Here is a 20905-nt window from a genome sequence, read left to right on the forward strand (position 1 = left end):
TGCCTTAAGTACCTTCATTCCCACTAGCATTAGCTAATAGATTATAAATTCTGTACCAGTCAGGCACACATATTCATTATTTGACAAGGGTGAGGATGGTATAGCTCTTCTAATGCTGGTCCTAGCCCATCTTCATAAAAAGCACTAAACAGTAATGAATAAATTTAAATTTAAAATATCCTTACCGTTTGGCCATTTCTAATAGAAATCTGTACTTGCATTGTCCAGAAAGTTTGGGATACACAAAGAACTGTTTGTCCAGGCCACTCTCTTACCCAATTAACACGTGGAGTTTTTGGATAAGCTTCGAGTGCATCCCCAATGACCTAGACAGGAAAAAGCACACTATAACTACATGTGAAAACAGGTAATGTTCAGCTTTAGAATTAATTTAGGTTAGATTGTATTACTGAGAATAAAAAATAAATCCGGGTCTAGATTCAGCCTCAAATTCAACTCTATAATACTGACATCTTGCAAGCAAATCTCTCAACAAAGCTCAAAAAACCCCAAAATGTCATAATATGAAGTGATCACACAAAATTTCTGAGAACTGATTTCACAACACATTCTAAAAGTATTCTTACCATCATATACTTAAAATTTTCTAGCTCCATCTACAATGAAACCAGAAAACAAGTACAAATACAATTTAGTTAGAAGTAATATCCCAAATTGGAAGTTTTTTCATCTATTCATTCTAGTAAAAATCCAGAGCTTTTAATTTTGTAGATCATATTATTTAAACTTATATCTAACTTCAAGTGTATTTTATAATAACAGAATGATTAACCTGGTTCTAGCACCACTCAAGGATAATCCTAATGAAATTAAAACTTGCAGTGGAAAAAAACTTCTAGTCTATACCAACAGGTTATTTTCCTGCCATTAACAAAACCCAACCAAGAATAAAGTCTTATTATCATCAAACTCCTCAATAAATTTAGATCGCTCCTCAGACAAGTAGCGTAAACTATCTGAGTGAAAAATCTGTCATTTGTTTTGCAGTTCCAAGCCTTTTTGCTTTTAGCAATCTATATACACAATAGCATCAATAAAAAAAAACACATCTATGAGGGAAAAATGTGTCTGTATTGACATTAAAACTATGTAAATGTATGTTTTAGATCATTATAGAAGTTCTGTAGTCAAGGCTAAATGCAGACAAACGGTGCTTAACCACTTCTGATTCATGCAGCTCAGTTTGTCTATGTCTGATATGCACCAAATAGATCAGGTTATTCACTTTCTTCTGTACCACTATGCCACTACAATAATTAAACTGTTGTACTGTAAGACAGTGTCAGGGAAAGGGTGTGCACATTTAATTACCTCACTTGACATTGAAAAGGACCACAAAAAGAAGACAACAGAGATGGTTAAATATACGACACAATGATGAGACACTGTAAAGACTAGAACCATACAATCTGAAGAGTTAAGGGTCTTAATTAACGTAGTCATAGGAGGAACATTAAAAAAACAAACCATGGCCAATCTTTCAGTTTAATCTTGTCCCTTAATACCACATCAAGTGTAGAATAATCTCTGGCAAAAGAAGCCCTGGCACAAACGTTTTTGACTCTACTACGTAATTTTAAAGGATTTTAGGGAATTTTACAACCAGAAATTGACACCGGAACTGAAGAAAAAGATATAACCTTTAAAGACTGAATTCACTGTTTTAATGTTCATGCTAGGTGCAAAGAATAAAAAGTGACTCCAGTATATGTTAACATTTACTGAAGAAGTCAATGCTGAATGACATTAGCCTAGAAAATCAGAGGCTGGGATTTGTTACCTTGTGGACAGATTTCAGCATAGCTGCCTCCAGTTCAACCAGCCATTTTTCAACTTGACCTCTAGCTTCTGATGTCGAGATTGTCTCTATGAGTTCCACAGTCTCGCCTTCACTACTTTTAATGTGTGTAATATCTAATACATCGGTAAATTTCACTCTTGCAATTCCTTCAAAACACTTTTTCAAGTGAGGTTGTACTCTAGAAAACAAAACTAGTATTAAACAGCTTCTGACAATTTTTTCTTGCCAATACTACCAAAGAAGATCTAATTTTAAAAAAAAAAAAAATTCTGAACATTTTACTTAAAAGATCATTTTAAGTTTTGGGTTTTTTTTAAAGTTTATTCTCAACAATAATTCTTATGTACTACCCCCTGCAAGATGCTTACCACAATATTTTTTGAAGATCAGTTTAAAGATGTAAAATATTACTTATAGTCTTTGTAACATATAAACTAGTAAGGATAAACAAGTATTCTTTCTTTAACTGCTAATGCACCTGCAGTACATAAAATTCCATGATTTATACTTTCCCAGCAAACTATAGTAAACATTAAGGAATTTGAGTACAGCAACCAAGTATAACCTTAACACAATAGCTTGTAATAAATAAAACCCTTTAAGATTTTTTTCCTCACAAGATCTCTTGCCCTATTCATCGCACTGTATGAATATTTCTCTGTGACTGAGTTGGCATTTTATTTTTCATTTTCATTTTTATTTTTGCATGACCTTTCACTGCATTTACTGCACGTTATCAAGTCTGCATATTGGGAATCAAACCCCAGTTCCTCTGCTTACAGTGAAGGCTATATTGCTTAACAAGATCGCTTCTGCAGGAATCTTCGTAGAGTTAATTCCACTTAGTATAAGAAGGACTTATACTGAGTTATACTTTTTGCAGTTTAATCGTGAATGAGGTTGGGCAGTAGAAATCCCAGAGAGAGTTGAAACATGGCAAAAAACTTCTGCAATACTTTAATTAGGACTATCCCTAAAAAGATAAAACTCAAGTCAGCAGTATACAGGTTCCATCTGATATTCAATTTTCTACTGCAAAAAATTAGGTATGTTAATTTCACCATGAATTACTATATGGACTTCTGATTCTTCTGAAAACCAGTATATGGAAGGGTTACTAGCTTAGAAAACAGAACTGAATTTAATCACCCATATTAAAAATTACTCTGTGTTCACCTATCATAAAATCTAACCAAGTAGATACTTAATACTATAACTGTCAGTGAGGAAAAAAAGAGAGTTCTGGGCTCAGAGAAACAATGACAAGACTATCTGCATACACTGTGAGTTACAAATACATTTATTAAATATTATCATACCGAGTAGGATCTTTGGTCTCTGAAAGAATCTCAAGGAGTTCATCATTAGACAAAAAAAAGAATCTGGGGAAAAACAGGCGCTTCTGCTCTAGGTATTCATTAAGTCCCTTGAGAATTAGCTCCAGAAATTCATTGCACTTCCTCAGTTTTTCCAACATCTTGTCTATTATTACTACTGTCAGCACATGTTTGTCCTGGAAAAGAAATTATTCCAGATAAAAATGTTAATGCCTTCTCAAGTAAATCACCACACAGCACTGCAGGAAGTCTTAAGCAAAATGAATCTTTATTTCAAATTCTGCTTTACTCAAACCATTGTCAGGTTTACAACTTATAACCTTCTTCATTGCCAGGGTTCACTGGAAAAGTAGTTAGGCAGTTGGTATTAAAGTAAATTTTTCAAAACATGAACTATTATTTTTGAAAATAATTTTCAAAACAGGATCAATTCAACTCCCATCATTCTGTTGGAGCAACATCAATTTACACTGGCTATTCAATTGGATTATGTAATTAAGCAACATGAACAATTAAAACATTTTGATGGATTTTTAAAAGTGTACTTTTATGACAACAATGCATTCACACATTTTAAGTGGTAATCATCTATCAGAGTTCAATGCAAAAAAATCTTTCTTTCCATATAAAATATATAAATGTATACATGAGATTATAAGTATTGAAGTGGCAAAATTGCACGTAGGCAACACTGACACTTCAGTACTAACACTAACTAGTAATGTGATCTAAAAAAAGGTATTCTCTGATCCTAATACATTTACTAGCTAAATACATGTTTAAAGATTTTTGCTAGCAAAATGTGAAAAGTTATACTTGCTTTAAGAATATAAAAAATTATATTTTTATTTCTTTTTACAATAGCACCTGAATAACACCTGTCAAGATACACTATTGGAAAAACACTGCGTTTCTTATGTTTATACACTGTGCAGATGACAAAATATAAGACATATAGTGCTTTCCAAATTCTTTCTAGTGCTTTCCAAATTAACCTCTCAAATTAAATGAATGTAAATGCTTAGAAAAGCTACTGCATAAGATGAAAGTTATCTCAATTAATACAAATACAAAAAAGATTTTGCAAAAGACCTAAAGGTTGCCAAGCTAAGAAGCTTTAAAGAAATACAGTTATCTGAACATCAGGTTCTAGCATTTAATATGCCTTATGACCAATTTATAGCCTAATCATCATTACATTTTTTAATCTTGCTCACCAAGCATGGGGTTTTGGGAGCAAAACGAGACACACATTGAAAAGTAGGAAATTATGCAGATTTATGACTGAGGAAGTCAAACCAAGCAAATGCTTCTCCTCAGTTCCAGTATGGGCTTGGGTTCTTCTGTGACTGAATTTATTCTAGCTTAGTTCTAGTTCAGGCCTGTGCCAGTACATTAACTGACTCGTTAACCGTGAACCGATTCAAACACACTCATGTTGCAGTACATAATGTTCTATAATGACAAAGTCCTGGCAAGGAAATAGAGAGTGATTAATCCCACTCCCCTGCTCCACTTCCTAAAGTCTGGGAACACAGTTTCTGCCACAGCTTCTCCTTTACCACCTAAATCAGACTGCATTTCCCCAGAATTTGAATGGGGCCAGAATGACCACAGGCGAGACGGAAAGAGAGCTAACTAAAAATGTTAGTCAACCCTTAGCTCCCCTCTGCTCTGCCCAGTGAGTCTGCACCTGTAAGCACACAGCATAGAACACATATCCAGGACTAAAATGAAAAAAAAGACACAAGTATATCCAACCATAAGAAACACCAAAGAGATTGGTAGGGAAAATTTCAGACTAGTCAATCTACCGAGGGCTTGTAAGAACTGCTGACAGTAACAACAAAGAATACTCCAACAATGGACAGCAGAAATCAAAGATGTACTCAGACTATTTCCACTAGGAACAGTTTTGTCAGAGCCCATTACAAATACAGAATGCCCCACTCAGAAAAGTCCCTGACAGGGTTTGCCGAACAACAGTCTCACAAAGCAGAAGCACGGGTGACTCATGTTGCAAGGGACATATAAGGAGAGACAGGCTAGACTGCTGTGCAAAGCCCAGAAGGTGCAAAAGGTATCGGTAAAAACAAACTCTTCACAGGGTGACAATGCAGATTTGACCCAGTAACCTGCCTGCTGTTCAGCTTCAGTCTGAAGAATTTAATAATAAATTCCAAGTTCAGTTTCAGTTCAAAAACTCCTAACGTTTTGAAATTATTTGCAATGCGCATTCAGCTTTGGTTCAATTCCCTGCTCATGTTACACATATACTTCCAATCTACTGAAAAAAAACCCAGAATTGTATGTTTATCTAATTGATCTTCATGGGGGTGCACCTCCCTAATACAATAATCATAGTGTTCCTTTGTACATGAAATACATTTACTTTCTGTCACTTGCCTCTTGCATCATACCAAACCAGAACAAACTCAATAACTACATATACTTTTCATCTATACATAGACAATTAAGCTGTCAGCATACAAACATAGCTTATAATTGGTTTTATAAAACAGTTTTTAATGCACAAACAACTGTATAACCATACATTGTCAACAGAAAGAGGTTTCATTCCCTTTCTTAGCATATTTATCATCAGCAAATAGAATAAGTGCAACTGGTAAAGCAAATCAAAGCTGTGTTGCCAGTTTTATAAATGGGATTCTTCCTGATTGTTTTTTCTTTCATATGAGAAAAAGTCAGGGGGAAAAAAAAATTATGCTTCAACATAGATTTCCTATTCACAGTTCTGCTAAGGCATGAAGAAAAAAAGAGAATGCCATCATTCTCAGTCATTCAAAACATTACCGTAATTTATTTTGTCAGTGACACTGTCAGTGTCAATTAGGGGAAAAAAATGTATCAAGAAAACAGTATAAAACAAGTGTATAAAAATAGTTTGAGTACCCTGTTAAAAGACTATCACTAACTCTAGTTTCCAAATATAATTTTTAACATATCACAGGTTGCAGACTGCGATTTTTTTTCTTGGATTTTTTTTCTTGCCCCCCCTTTTTTTTTTCCTTTCTTCCCCACAAAGACAGAAGAGCTTCTGTATCCTAGATTTTTTTAAAATTTATGGGAAGTGGAAATTAAACCATTAAGTAATTTAACCCTCATTAAGGTGCATTGCTTAAATTAGGTATTTAAAATGAAGGAATAATATATGATTATTCAAATTTGTGATGAAAAGCTAAGCAAATAAAGGAATTTTATAATACACAGCAATTTTATAATACAATGACATATAAATGCAAAAAAGCATGAACAGACTCAAGTTAGCTTTATGCTTTAAGAAAGCCCATTCACATAGACTGGGGAAGAGCATTCTTTTAAGCCATGACACTCAATCGTTGCATTTGTGGAAAGAGAGTGCCATCTTCTGGAAATAATGCCTACTTGTTTAGCCAAAATTAACTTGAGATTGTTAAACTTCTATTCTGGCATTTACACTCTCCTGTACAAACAAAAGATGATTCTTTTTTCTGCCAGTGATAACATATATCACATTCAAAAAATACTTTGTATTTGATTAGCACTGAATATCTGAATTAGAAGATTTTATCAAAACAGATCATTCAGCACACAATGTTCAGAAATGTAATACTCAACAAAATTCTGAAATTCTTGCCCTTTTTTATTTTTACCCAATTTCTTCCCCAAAATGAATACTATTGATTTCACAGCTCTATGGGGTAAATTCCTGATTTTCTTCTAAAACAGAAGAAAAACAGAGAAAGAAGAGGGGGAGGGGGAGTGTAAGACAGAAGGAGAAAAAGAGAGAGAGAGAGAGGGAGAAATGGAAGGAGAGAAAGGGAAGGAGAAAGAATAAAAAGAGACTAAAAATGAAAAATAACTTTATTTTTAAGTGATCAAGCTGAACTACCAGGAAATTAAGCAAATGCTTCTTTTTGTATACTACACATTTTGTGTATTCCTACGTTAAGACCATATCTGCAACCTGAGAAGAGCTCAGACCAAAAGCTTTTAGACTGAGGGAAGATTTTAGCATTTGTCCTAATGTCATAATGGATGTCTAAAAGTTCTGCAAAGGATGAAAAAAAAGGCTTCTAATTTTTTCCTTCAAACAGGAACCTTATGTCCCTGCCCTGGAAAACAGTGGACCTCATAAATCTTCTCAAGTCTGTTGAATAGTTTAGTAAGCCCAGTTAAAAAAATATTAAAAATGCAACATCCTACTAGAAATGTCCTTAATATTAGGGAACTTTTTCAGAATGAATGCAGTTTTCTCTAATCATTATTAGAATCATTAGAATTATATAATAAGGTTACCAGAATTACTAGGTAACTGGTTATTCCCTGAGGAGCAGAATTTGTAGAGCATGCATTCAGACCACCGATCATGTAACTGCTGAAGGATCAGCTGTGCCAGTTTCAGATGCTACCTCTTCCCTTACTAGTACCACCTCTTTGCTAGAAGCTATTGCCCTCTCAGCAGAGTCAGCAGAAGAGATTGCAGGAGTGTTCTTCATCCAGTTAGGCTGGCAAATATAGCCAGTCTAACCCAATCCACAGCTGAGAACATCTAACTACTGAAGCAAAGAGCATTCATATAATCTCATGAATTGATCCTGCTAACTTCCAGAAAGCGTCAAATAAGAAGCAGATTGGCAAGACAGTAACATTTTGAACTGCCAGACATATGCAGTGGTGGTGTTTGACAACTGTCTTATGTACTGATTTATAGTAGATCAGAATAGTACTTTTGAAGCAACTTAAATATCTAAACAGTTTAAAGTTACAGAGGCATCTCTACCATTCAATATGCAAAAGGAACAATCAGTGTAAAATTTCTTTGATTCATGTCAATTGACCTACAGTGCCAGGATCATCATTGCTGTGTTACTTTTTTTGTATGCCACTTAATTTTACTCACTAGAATGGCACATGGCCTATGAGAAGAGGTTGGGAGAGCTGGACTTGTTCAGCTTGGTGAAGTGGAAATTAAGGTAGAATGTAACTGTAGCCAGCCACTACATGACGGGCAATGGAAAAAACCAGACCCAACTTCTCAGCAGTGACAGTTGGGCAACAAGGGGCAACAGGTACAAATCTTTGCTTGGGAGGTTCAGCTTGGACATTAGGAAAAAACTATTCACTAGGAAGGTATTGCAGCACTGAAGTCTCTGGAGGTAATTTGCAAGAAATCTCTGTCCTTGGAGATTTTTGAAATTTGGCTACACAAATCTGTGGCTGACCTGATGTAGCATTGGCAAAAGTTCTGCTTTTAGAAAGAAGTTAGACTAACTGAACTCCAGTGGCCCCTCCCAGTCAATGCTTCTATGAGTCTATGTGAAATAGTTCTGCAAGATAATTTTTAAAAGAATCTAAGAAAGAGGGCTAAGATGAAACAGAAAACTGATTACTGTGTTATCAGAAGCAATTTTTTTTTTTTTTGGTACATACTACAAATTCACTCTATATTCTTAAGACAGCAGTACTTGCCTGAAAAACTGATTTCATTAAGTCTTTCCATGTCTTAACCACAGTACTGAATCGTCTACTTTCCTCAGGCATCTGAGCCATGATGTCAGGAGAACTGAAAATTGGCTCCAAATAAAGCCAAGTAGCCTGAACCTTCAGCCATTCATCCAGGATCTCCTGTACCAACAACAGCTTTCCTTCCCATTCCCTATAAAATAGTATTAGTTCAATGCATTAATTGATGCTTCCAGTAAAACATTTCCAGCAGACTGTTAAGATCTTTTTGGCAATTTGCATATTCAGCAGCAAGTGCAACAGGTATAAGTTAAGATTTCAGCAGAATATCATATTCACCTAGCCTGATTTCCTGCATAACAAAGTCCACATAAATTTCTGCAACCAGATCATCTGTAAGGTTGATTGTAGGATTTAATGAACTAGGTTAATCCAATAAATAGACTAACAGTATCAGTGAATAAACGTAGCACACACTTTAGCATGTAATAGTATCTGTGGACAAATTCACTTCAGTTGAGTGTGTAATCTGGTTTCTGGCATACACCAAAGCCCAGACTACTATTTCTAACTCTTTGCTAGGATAGACAGGCTGAGATGGCAAAAGAAAGAGATGAAAGTAACCTAACCTACTAAACCAAAAATATGTAGACATTGTCCTAAAAAGACATGTGATCTTAATTAAAAGATTTCAAGTAGTAAACAGTCCAATGGTTAAGTCACATTTTATTTTTTACTTCAAATTCCAAATGTGGATGTTGAACACATTTGTTTGATAGATGAAAGAGTCCTTCAATATTACTGCACACCCCTATGGGTACACAGTATTATAATTCAATAGCTGTTCAGTCTTTCCTTTTGACAGTCAAAAATTCAAGATCTTTTAGCCTATCATTTTTTCTAAGTGTCCTCAATTTTTCTGCATCATTTTAAAATTAACACCACCATTTGATACTTCTTACTATCTCACCAGAATCAGACAGATGTGATATTATCAGTTCTCTAATGTCATTGGTATTCCTAATCCACTGACATATTTGCAAAAAATATGTAAAAATAAAATGCTATTTATAATCCTATAACAAGTACATATATTCTTCTTTTGCATATAAAACCAGTGAGTATTATTTTTTACAGCTCTCATAGCACTGGACTGGTACAGATAGAATTATTATAAAAAATGCATGCTGTTAAAATATATATTGTATAAATGAACCATGGCAATAATTTTCTCAACAGGACACTCATACATGGGCTGCACTGAGTTCTGTAAAATGATACATGTGAAAACATAGTTAACTTCTGTCTTCTTTCATTTACCTGCCACAGATTCTAAACAACAGACAGCTTTGCTTGCATGTACCTTCTCCTCCACCCCCGAAGTCCCTCTTTCATCTTTTAGGTATTGGTACCTCATCTCTGGTGATTTTGCTTCTAGCAAGAGGTAAAGAAAAATGCAGCTTTCCAAGAGGAAAGGCAGGTCCGTTAACCTGCTTACACCAAAAATACACCAAAATGAAGATGAGGAATTTGGAATAATCTCTGGCAGCACTCCAGAATTCTACGCGCTTTGTTGGATTATTGAGAAAGCAACCATTGTGTAATCGCCTAGACCTCAAAGACTGAAGTAATAGTAATACCTTGTATTATTACAAATGCTGTCAGTCACCAAAAAACTTTGATGAAATTACCATGGTGTGCTTACTCTTTTTAAATAGGCAAAACCTACCATTTTACATTAATAAGGAAGAGACTCTTATACTATAGTACAGTAGTAATTAGACAACACTTATTGGAACGTACATGTATATTTATGTACGTATGTATTCATATTTATTGAATATGTGCTGAAATCTGAAATAGCATTTTTGCAGGTTAATGGGAGTTTGGAGGTACCTATATAGCTAGATAATTATACCCAAACTTTAGATGAAAGATTTTTGGTTTTCCACAATATGGCTACATTTGGGGGATTTAGGAAGCAAGTGAAGTATTTATTGAGGAAAGAGAAAAAAACAGATTAAAATCTATGCTCAAAGATGGAAGTACAGAATTTTTCACATGCAATGCTACGTTTAGAATTTAATTTTCTGCAGGAGAAAAAAAAAAAAATCTTTCATCACTTCCCTGAAATTTGTCTTGTTTTCATTTTCTTCATCTCCCTTACCTAAGCTCTAACATTTTTAATTGTTGAAGAGCGAAAAGATTCAGTGGCTTTATAATTTAGGTAGAAAGTTTAGAATATATTCTCTTAGTCTACAACCTTTCCCTCTATACCTCAGATATGTTTTATCTGGTAAAACAAAGGTAATGTCATGATGCATCTGGTACCTTAAGTACCAGAGCGCGTTAAAAATGTTCAGCAACCTCTCCAATGCATTAGCACTTCCCATATCGTTAATTAAAAGTAAAAATCAGCTTTATGGGATTAAATAGCGTGTAGCTGACATGGGATAAAAGCTTTAGCCCTTTAAAATGAGATTAATTCACTGCTTAAGGAGGATAAACAAAAGCATTTGAAGTCCCTATACTTAGATTAAGCAGAAAAGATTTCTTATTTGGTAACATTACTTGGTGACTTTCTATTAGAAAAAAAAAATTACCTTATTCTATTTTCACAATGCTTAATGAATGGAGATCCTCTCATAGTCTGAGTTTTGACAATGTGGTCATCCAATAAGATCTGAATATCATCTACAGATGACAAAATATGGGTTCCCGTTTCTCTATAGGCCAGAAGAGTGAACTCCATTTGATCCCATTCAGAAATCATTTTCGTTAAAGCTTTCTCAAGTGAATGTTCTTTGCTGGCTGTTTCACTGATGGTCTCAAACTTTTCTAGGAATGGTTCAAGATGTAAGTTAATATATGACAAGACATTTGAGTCTTCAGAAGGAGACAGCGGTAAACCAGCAATTTTTGACATCTCTTCCCAGTGCCTTTCTTGCAAACCAGGATTGCAAATCACCTGGATTAGAGGAATGTGGCATCTGAATTCCTCTACTTTTGATTTAACCTGTCTTGTTATTGCTAATGCATTTGGAGAATTGTGGAAGGCTTTTTCTAGTTTATACAGTCCATGCCAGTAGTTTCCTACATCTACCTCTACTTTGTCTGGATTCACTTCTGTAAATGATCCCTCTGTCCAGTCTTTGTGTTTTCTGTTGAATTCAACAGTCATATCATACAGACGAAGATAAGGAGCAAGAGTATTCCGGATATTTTTATGCTGAGGGTACTGAGATACTGGCCATCCAAAGGACTCTTCTTCTGAATTAAACTGATCAATCTGTTGAGACATAAGAGAGGTCTGAAATACAAAGAAAGCTGTCCGTGATACCAGGTCCTTACCACAGGGATTAGGGAGGTTTTCTGGTGTCTTCAACAAGCTTCAAATTAAGTTTTGAGTTACTAAACCAGTCTATTATGTAATTGCTGCCATTAACTGCAGTTAAAGCAATCTTTAACAGTAACAGCTCAACATTCATACTAGTCAATAGACGAATATAGTTAGAGGTTTAAAATGGTACCTGGGCATTCCTCTATAATTTGCATTACCATGGAGGCTTTAACAGATGGGAGGTAATAACGAGCATCAGGAATTGCACTTGCAAGAACATAAAACTGTCATTTCCATGTAAACCTATGTAAACTTAACCCACTCTTTCACTATGCAAAGTGCTGCCGTATTAACTCAAGACCACAGAGTAACAAATTACTGTGCTCAGTAAATTTGCAGTTTAAATCACAAATCACGTAAAATTATTTCATAGCTGAATTAAGAATTATTTTGCCACATCTCAGTAACTGCATTACTAAGCAAACTGTTGATTCTGATAACATTAAGATTTACAATTCATACTATTGGACTAGTTTAGACTATAAACTGTACCTTATCAGCAGCAAGATCCAATTTTGTATTTAACACCTGAGCTTTCTTCAAATACCTGTTGACTTCCTGAATATCTCCAAATGTGCTAAGTTCTTCAACCTGCTTAGAGTGGCTTTTCAGTTCCTCAACAAATTGTTCACAGCGTATCTAATTAAACATCAAGCAAGCATATACTCATTAAGAAAAATCACAATAAATTTCTGTAAAAAGAAGTAACTATTCTGATTTGCTATAGTAGGACACTTAATACTTGCAGAAAATCCAAGACATCCAACATATTTGCACATGAGTATCTATTCCATCCAAATTACAGAATTTGCCCTGAATCTTACTGTTGCCTGCAGTGACTTTTTGGGCTGACAGACGTGACTTTGGGTTCTATGTCATAGGATATAGTTGGACATAAAAATTTCTGCTTTCTGTGATGGACATAGTCAGCAGGCTAATAATAAAAAGCTAAATTCAAATGCATAGTATATCTCAAATTAAAATAGAATAACAGGATTAATCAAATGACAGAGGAAGCTAAACAGTTTCACAAGACAGAGGTGTCTCTTGTTTTAAAGCCATACAGTTCAAGGATAGCTTTTCCTTGTACACATGACTCCACAACACATATTTCACATTGAGTATCAGTAGTGGTCAATGTCTGAAACCAAGCAGCAAACAATACAAAGCAATAACATGTTTCAAGATAACAGAGTCTATGCTGCACATTTATTTATAACATAATAACACTTACCAGCTACTTCTTTAGATGTACTGCATAAACATAGAAGCTCACTATCTCAAAATATGTACTAAGACAAAATGATGATGAGACTGAGGAGCACGAGAAAACCAAAGTAGTCAGCTATACAGGCAGTAATTCTAATGAATCAGCAGCCTAGTAATGAGCAATCCTTGTGGAGACACCCCATCACTTAGATAATATAACAAACTGTACTGTAAAAGCCTAGTAAATACAATGAAAAATTCTAACAGAGATAAAATACATGTGAAGTATAAGACATTAAAAAATAAAAACAAATAAACCAAATCTGAATCAAGATGCACTTATGTTATAAAACTACCTTATCTGACGTTATCCTAACAGCAAAAATCACACTTACAAATTAATGCAGATTTTTTTTTTTGAGCTATCATAGAAATTTCATATACTGCCATTGACTCCAAAGGGACTGCTTGTGCATAAATCAAGCCATGTACATGTCTTTAAAGGATCTATCTGAATTTTACTATTTCACATACAGACAACTTTAATCAACGTAGCTGGAAGTTCTGCAACCAAAGAGCTTTCAGAGTGCAAAATGTGAGATGTGGCTTGTCTTGCCGTCCTCATGGATATGTGAAAAAACAAATGAGTGGAAAGCAGGCAAAAATTGTTAATACCAAGAATAACATAAAAACGTCTACTTTAAACTTCTTTTTAAAATATATGGGAAAATAAGAGGTTATTCAATCCATTATTTCATGTCCTATATGCCATTCAAAATTAGTAGCTCAAGGATTTTTAAAATATTGTCATTACAAACCTTAAGACCATCTTGAAATTGATCTGTTTTTTCTTTAATTATCTTTCTGTGCTCTTCAAAGATAGCTGGCATTCGTGCATACCATTGAAAAACATTACTGTTCAGTCGAATGTCTGCTGGTGAAAAGTTCACACATTCTATCAGGAAAGTAACACAATTTACAGCATCCACTAATTTCTGCTGCAATTCAAGCATGTCACATGTTTCCACTTTCTGCATATAGGCCTGGGGAATAGAAATTAAGAGGGAAGACATTTTTTATACAATTTAATACCAAAATAATGCCCGAAGTAGTTAATACTTAACTTTAAAAGCTTATTTTTTACAAGGAAAATTAAATAAAATTAGAAATACATGACCTGAAAAGGTGTTTATTTGGAATGGCATGGTATTAGCCATTTTTATGGCATATAACTTGTTAATACAACTGCCTTACTAGCTATTTTATTGAATAAAACTCAAAAGAATGGATTACGCTGTATGCACAAAGGTTTGGACTAACGGGAGCCAATCCAGACAGCCTGTTGTAAATGTTGCAGGTTTGGGAAAAAAAGCGTGGTGCTACGAAGGAAAAATTAGTTAAATAACTACAAGAGAAAAGAAGGACACACTTCAGAAAGGGAAGCACTGTATGGCCCAATGTAAGATTAGGTCTTCCCTAGCAGTAAGAATATAAGGAATATAGACAGCCACTGTACTGCTCATTATGATTAAAATAAAAATGACGCTGTTCTTTCAGATCTCAGGAGCTGGCAGTAAACTGCATTGATACACGCAGCATTCTGTATGGTACTCTTAACAGAACAGCAACACAGCCCAGTTTAAACAATAACCCATAACAAAGCACTTTGAAAGCCTCTTAACAAGAAAAGAGCTGTATTAGTAAAAATGTTGGTCAATTGGACAGATTGATAGTATACCAGTATATGTAAATATTACTTGATAACCAGCAATTGAAGATACAGAAAAATTTAATATGATGACACAACGTGATATCACTGGAAACATTTTTAGGTAGGGATAAATTGGCCAGTAAATCTATGCTTCTGCTCTTTTAACAGCAGTTTCTATGCTTCAGAATATACTCATTGCTGTTGATCTAGAGAATATTTGGCTATTAAAAGAATACCCCAAACAAAGACTGATACATCTTTTCAGCAATGAGAGGGAAGAACTATTAGAAGGGGTTTCATGCTGGTATAATATTACATGCTACCCATGATTACATGCAATTTGTTTATTCTCCAACAAAATTATACCATAACTTGTATACATTTTAAAGGCACCATGTTCTCAGCATATAGTTCAACTTCTAAACATTGTACTTTTTACTTGAAAAAATTACTCCAGTTATATTCTATGTTAAACTTCACTGTAGCAAAAGTTCAAATCACTCAAACCCAAATTCAGCCAACCACTCAGGCAGCCATTTTTAAGCACAAACCTATATTCCACACATTTAATATTGGGCACATACATCAGACCTTTGCTGAACAGCAAGAGACTAAGACATGTTACATTTCAAGCGTAAATATAAGAGCTTCACTGAACCGGAGCCTGAATACATCAAAGAAACAGCAGGATTTTGATTACGGAAGTGGTATTTGTAAGTGAGCAGATGGGATTTTATGTTACCAAACTACAAACCCTGCTTCTGCTAAATTGTAAATGATCATTCAACAAAGGATGTAAAGGCAAAATTACTTCATACAACTTGCCAATGAGTGCTTTTTAAAGTTTTTGTGTGAAGAATTAAATACATATTAAAGTTCCCTACACCCAGGTTTCAACTCTTTGATTAGTTTAGGATATTGGGAATGGATATTGAGTCTTCCACATCTAATTCAATTGCTTGAATTTAATTCAGGAGAACCAAGAGATATTCACTGTTTGACTACACTATCTGTTCAGAAGCCTGAGGAAAACGTAGTCTAAATTTAATTCTACTGACGGGTTGCCCACGCTACAGAAATTACATGTTATCTGCTTACACTAGCTAGATGGGGATAGAAATAAAACCATGCACTTATTCCAAGCCATTATATATGAACGCATTGCTTCCTCAAAATCAGTGAAAAAACTTCCAGGTAGTACCTATATTACTAACAGGCTCAATCAGCGTTCCAGCCAGCCACACTGCTTGCTAGCACGCTCCCCTACAGCAGTAGTCTCCAAACTTTCTTGATCACACATCCTTATCAGCAAGAAATTTTTGAGTATGCATCTCCAATATATGTATATTTATTTATAGATTATACACGTATACTACTGTACTTGTTGGAGATATGTGAGAAACAAAAATAAAGGATGCTACTTAGTTAATGAGGCGCGACCTTGAGAAGAGAAATACGATGACACCACAAGTCAGCGGGTAAAGAAATACCAAGATAAGCACAAGGGCAACCAAAGAGCTACTTGAACTTTGAGTGAACTATCCTAATTACATACTAGAAAACCCACCCTTAGGTAGGGAGAGCCCCCTACCAACAGAAGCCCCTTCCTCACAGAACATGCGCAGTAAAAAAAGAGGATGCTGCAACTTTAAGTGGAGATGAGACTTGTGAGAACCAATAGGAACAAGGGTAACTCAGCAAAACTGTAAAAATACTGATAACTGTTGCTCGAAAGGTATAAAATGCTTTACCGTGTGTTAACCAGGGGTGCTAGCTTTGTGGAGTTACCACCTAGCACCCATCTCTGCACAGACAGGAAATAAACAAATATCTTGACTCTGTGTGTTAATCGGCTTCTTTTGCACACCAGGTGAAAGAATCCTGATTTTTTAGGGGACAACATACTAACACATTATGTACAGAATAAAACATGTACAAAAAATAGAAATTAAAAAAGGATTAAATGAAGATGAAATAAACAAGATTTTAAATAATTTTTATTAATTTTACAGAAACCTTTTTGTTTTCACTAATATTATTATTAATAATATTTTTAGTGAGAGCAATGTGATTGAATATGCTTCGTTAACCTTGGTTTAATATTTTGAGATTCAGAGATTCAAAGGTCTTTTTCGAAGTTCAGTTTATTTCAATACTTCATTTGAATGCCTGTCATAGCTGAAAAAAAACCTCTCAAAGATACACAGATCCAAATGCAAGAATTGCATCATTGGTTGCACTTAATAAATCATGATCTCATCCACCAATTATGCAAAGATTTTTGTTGAAATTCATCTAGTAAATTTCCATTTTCCCTGATGTCACTCAGTTGTTCTGGCAAACTAACTGGAAGGTCTTGCATTTTTACGTTTTTAACAAATGCATTCAAAACCCACTGAAATATTTTGTAAGATTTTTAAACAGGTTAGAAAATTCTGTTTCCAACTTTTTAAAGTGTACATATATGAGAGTTTTTATGGGGACACACACACAGTTTTCAGCAACAAAATCACATAACAATGGAAACATTTCCAAACTTCCATTTTCAAAATGTTCTCTCCATAGCATGATTTTCTTTTGAAAAGCAGTTAATTTCTCACTCATTCTTAAAGATGTCACCGTTACCTTGAAGGACAGATTAAGTGTCATTATTTTACCAAAAACATCTGCTAGGCAGCATACTACTGACAGCCACCTGTCATCACAAAGAGGTCAGCAAAATTAGGAACACTTGTCTTTTTGTAAAAGAAAAATGCATAACTCATCTTTAAATTCGATGACTCTTTTAAAGGAATTTGCCACAAGATAACCAGTGGACCTAATTTGCCATAAGATAACCAGCAGACCTCTGCGTGGCACAAAAGATTTTCATGGTTACACCCCATCTCAATACAAACTATTATGAAGATTTTACTATTTAAAGATCTTGTTTTATAAAATCAACCACATTGATGACATCCTGTAGAACTTTGTGCACTTCTGGCTCCAACATTTTTGCTGCCATGCCATGCTTATGAATGATGCAGTGAATGAATTTCACATGTGGTGCTATCTCTGTAACCTTACCCTGGAATCCTTTTTTTTTATTCTGGTCAAAGAAACCACTCCATCAGTGGTTACACTTGAACAGTTTTTCCACAAAGCATTGTTTTTATTAAAGAAGTAATTTACTGTTGAGAAAATATTTTCTCCAATACTTCTTTCCTTTAGTGGCTCAGAAAAAGGTAGTTCTTAATGTATTTCATTATTGAAACAGAATCTAGCAAATACCATCAACGGAGATATGTTAAACATCTGTATTTTCATCCAGCTGTATAGCAAATCTCCCAGACTGCATAATTTGTTCTAATACTTGTTTCTACGAATCTTCAGCAGTGTTTTCCATGCACCTTCCAACAGTATTTGCTGACAAAGAAATGCATTTCAGTTTGTCACCATACTGTTTTTCATGTATTATTTCAGCCATTTTTACCATAGCAGGAAGAACAAGTGTTTCCCCAATGGTATGTGCCTTTTTCTCTTTCACTATTAAATAAGAGGAGGCTTCTGAGTCTTCTAAGCATAGATCATTACATTTTGTAGAGTACTGGATTAAGTATCGCATGACTTGAAACTTCACTGGAAAAATTGTAGAGGTTTCTCTTCATGACCCGGATGCTTAGTTTTTACATGTCTTGCTAAGTGTGATGGTTTCATACTATCATTAACTAATAACTCAAGGCACAACAGACATTTCAGGCAAGGTTCATCATTAACAATAGTGGATGTAAATTCATATTTCAAATACTCTTCCTGATAATTTTGAATTTTTTTGGCCAACTTGTCAAAACTGATTAGACTATCATTATTTTTACCTCGTAATGTGGATGATGAAGAGCTCGTACTAGGGGTAGAAGCATCAGCTCTGCCATTTTCTTGTTGATCACTTGTGCTCGCATTATTAGTATTATCTTCAATCTGCAGTTTCTTTGAGGGAATCTTTTTAAGCCACTTGCCCATTTTGTGAGGGTTAGCTTAGTTAAAACCAGATAGCATAATCCATAGATCTACTTAACTGGGCACACAAACTGCAATACATAGTAATATGCTGAAAGCAAGTGAACAAGTGAGGGTACCACTGTGAATCCCTCCACATTGTGGAACACCCACTCTTTCCTCAGGACACCTCACTTACGTATGTGATGCAGGACCCTCTGACATACAGACTAAGTGAGGGCACCAGTGTCAATCTGTATATTAAATACTGGTAAAGCTTAATTTCTTTCTCGCGTTTTTTACATAAAAAATAAATACTATTTCCTTCACGTACTCCAATGGATCATCTTCTGCACCCCCTAGGCTGCACCCCCTACTTTGGAGACAGCTGCCCTACAAGGTTTTGGTCCATGACAACTAGCATTTTCGTCAATAATGCCACTGTATAGGTCAAGTGACAGCAGAGACAAAGGACTGTTCCAAATAGGCAGTCTGGTTGCAGCCATGACATTTTGGTGGGGAAAAGAGTTTAGCTGTATGTATAAAAGCCAGGCTATGACATTTAGCCTCGTGGCCAAAGACCCGTGCTTTTCTATTTTGTAATACAGATATAGCACCAGTGAATTCAGCAAGGCCAGAATCGTACCTGTAAAGTGTGCAACTTGCATATGCTACTGCTTAAGGCCAGAACAATAGTATTGGTAGCTACTTCTTGCTTGGACTCGTAAAAAAAGAAGAGAGTACCTTAAGTTCCATTAGTTCCTGTGTATTAGATGGAGTAGTAAGGGCTTTTTCAGATATTCTCTCAAACTCATCACATAGTCTGAAAAATACATAAAATAACCAGTTTGGCATGTGTGTTTTGTTTTAATCATCCTTGGACAAATCACATACGTTTATAATAGCAAAAATGAGATCAAGATATCCTTTAAAAATTAAAAAAATTCAACAGTGGAAACAAAATTAAGTACATTTCAATACAGATTTTCAGTTTGAGAGTTACCTCACATTTATGTCTTGATGATCTTTGAACATTTTGGAAATAACTTTTTCACAAATATTATCTGCTCGCTTTACCAAAGCATTTATTAATTCATCACAATGCAATTCAAACATTCCTAGACGGAGATACTGCAATACAAATATAACAATTGTCAGAACATTGAATAGCTTTTACCTATTTTGTCTCAGTCTTAAGGAGAATGTCAAGGATCTCACCTAGGAATTTAGTTAAACCATAAAATTCTTTTAAAACTTTCAAGTGAAGAAGGGAAAGAAAAAGCTACAGTTGCAAAAACTGTTCTTCTGTATCTGCACATTGAACTTCATATAAATCTTACTTCTATCACTCTTTACCTTGAGAAATAATCTACTTCCTCAAAAAAGAAGGGCATCTACTGTCTGTAGCAGTAACTGTTGTCTGGTGAAATTACAGAGTTTGAGATACATCTAAAATGTGGTAATCTTGCTTTACTGTTAGAGACACATGACATTCCTTAGGATTAAAAAGGGACTCTGCCTCTCACCGAGTCTCCAAATCCAATGCTTTCTTTGACTAGTGGGCAAGTGAGCTTGACTTCCACACACAGAAGCCCTCATGACAGGCCTGTAAGTACTAGTTTCTCCAGAACTGAGGTTTGCACTGAATGCTAGGAGAGAAACAATTTAAGGAAAACCACTTTAGCCTTCTGAGTTCTTTTTCAGAATGGACGGACAAAAGATTCTTACCACAGAATATCCTTACAGGGACAAAAAAGTGGTTCATGTTAAAGATCCCCTCTCTCTGCCTTAGATGCTTGGAAAGAATTTGGAGGTGGCTGGATGCACACTTTCTCTTACTCCTTCACATCTAAGAGGAGCATACTCTGAATGCCTTCAGAAGTCCCAAAACAATTTTTAGCAAAAATAACTAAGTCTCACTTAAGTACGGCAAATACACCCCAGAAATGCTAACTCTTGAAAAACTTTTTCTGAAAAAATTAATT

At 34.9% G+C, this 20905-nt stretch overlaps 1 protein-coding gene across 1 annotated transcript in view; it reads right to left on the minus strand.

The window, feature by feature from the left end:
- DNAH7 (dynein axonemal heavy chain 7) overlaps positions 1 to 20905 on the minus strand; it is a 124559-nt gene that overhangs the window by 85952 nt on the left and 17702 nt on the right. Inside the window, exons 13-21 of the mRNA XM_050900467.1 lie at positions 19924 to 20051; positions 19665 to 19743; positions 14053 to 14277; positions 12518 to 12664; positions 11229 to 11914; positions 8632 to 8818; positions 3142 to 3335; positions 1802 to 2000; positions 186 to 326 (exon numbers count right to left, since the gene is read on the minus strand). Of these exons, the coding sequence (XP_050756424.1) occupies positions 186 to 326; positions 1802 to 2000; positions 3142 to 3335; positions 8632 to 8818; positions 11229 to 11914; positions 12518 to 12664; positions 14053 to 14277; positions 19665 to 19743; positions 19924 to 20051 (1986 nt within the window). The remainder of the gene's footprint in view (positions 1 to 185; positions 327 to 1801; positions 2001 to 3141; positions 3336 to 8631; positions 8819 to 11228; positions 11915 to 12517; positions 12665 to 14052; positions 14278 to 19664; positions 19744 to 19923; positions 20052 to 20905) is intronic.

The sequence above is a fragment of the Gymnogyps californianus genome, chromosome 7 (genome assembly GCF_018139145.2).
Source record: "Gymnogyps californianus isolate 813 chromosome 7, ASM1813914v2, whole genome shotgun sequence".
NCBI lineage: Eukaryota > Metazoa > Chordata > Aves > Accipitriformes > Cathartidae > Gymnogyps > Gymnogyps californianus.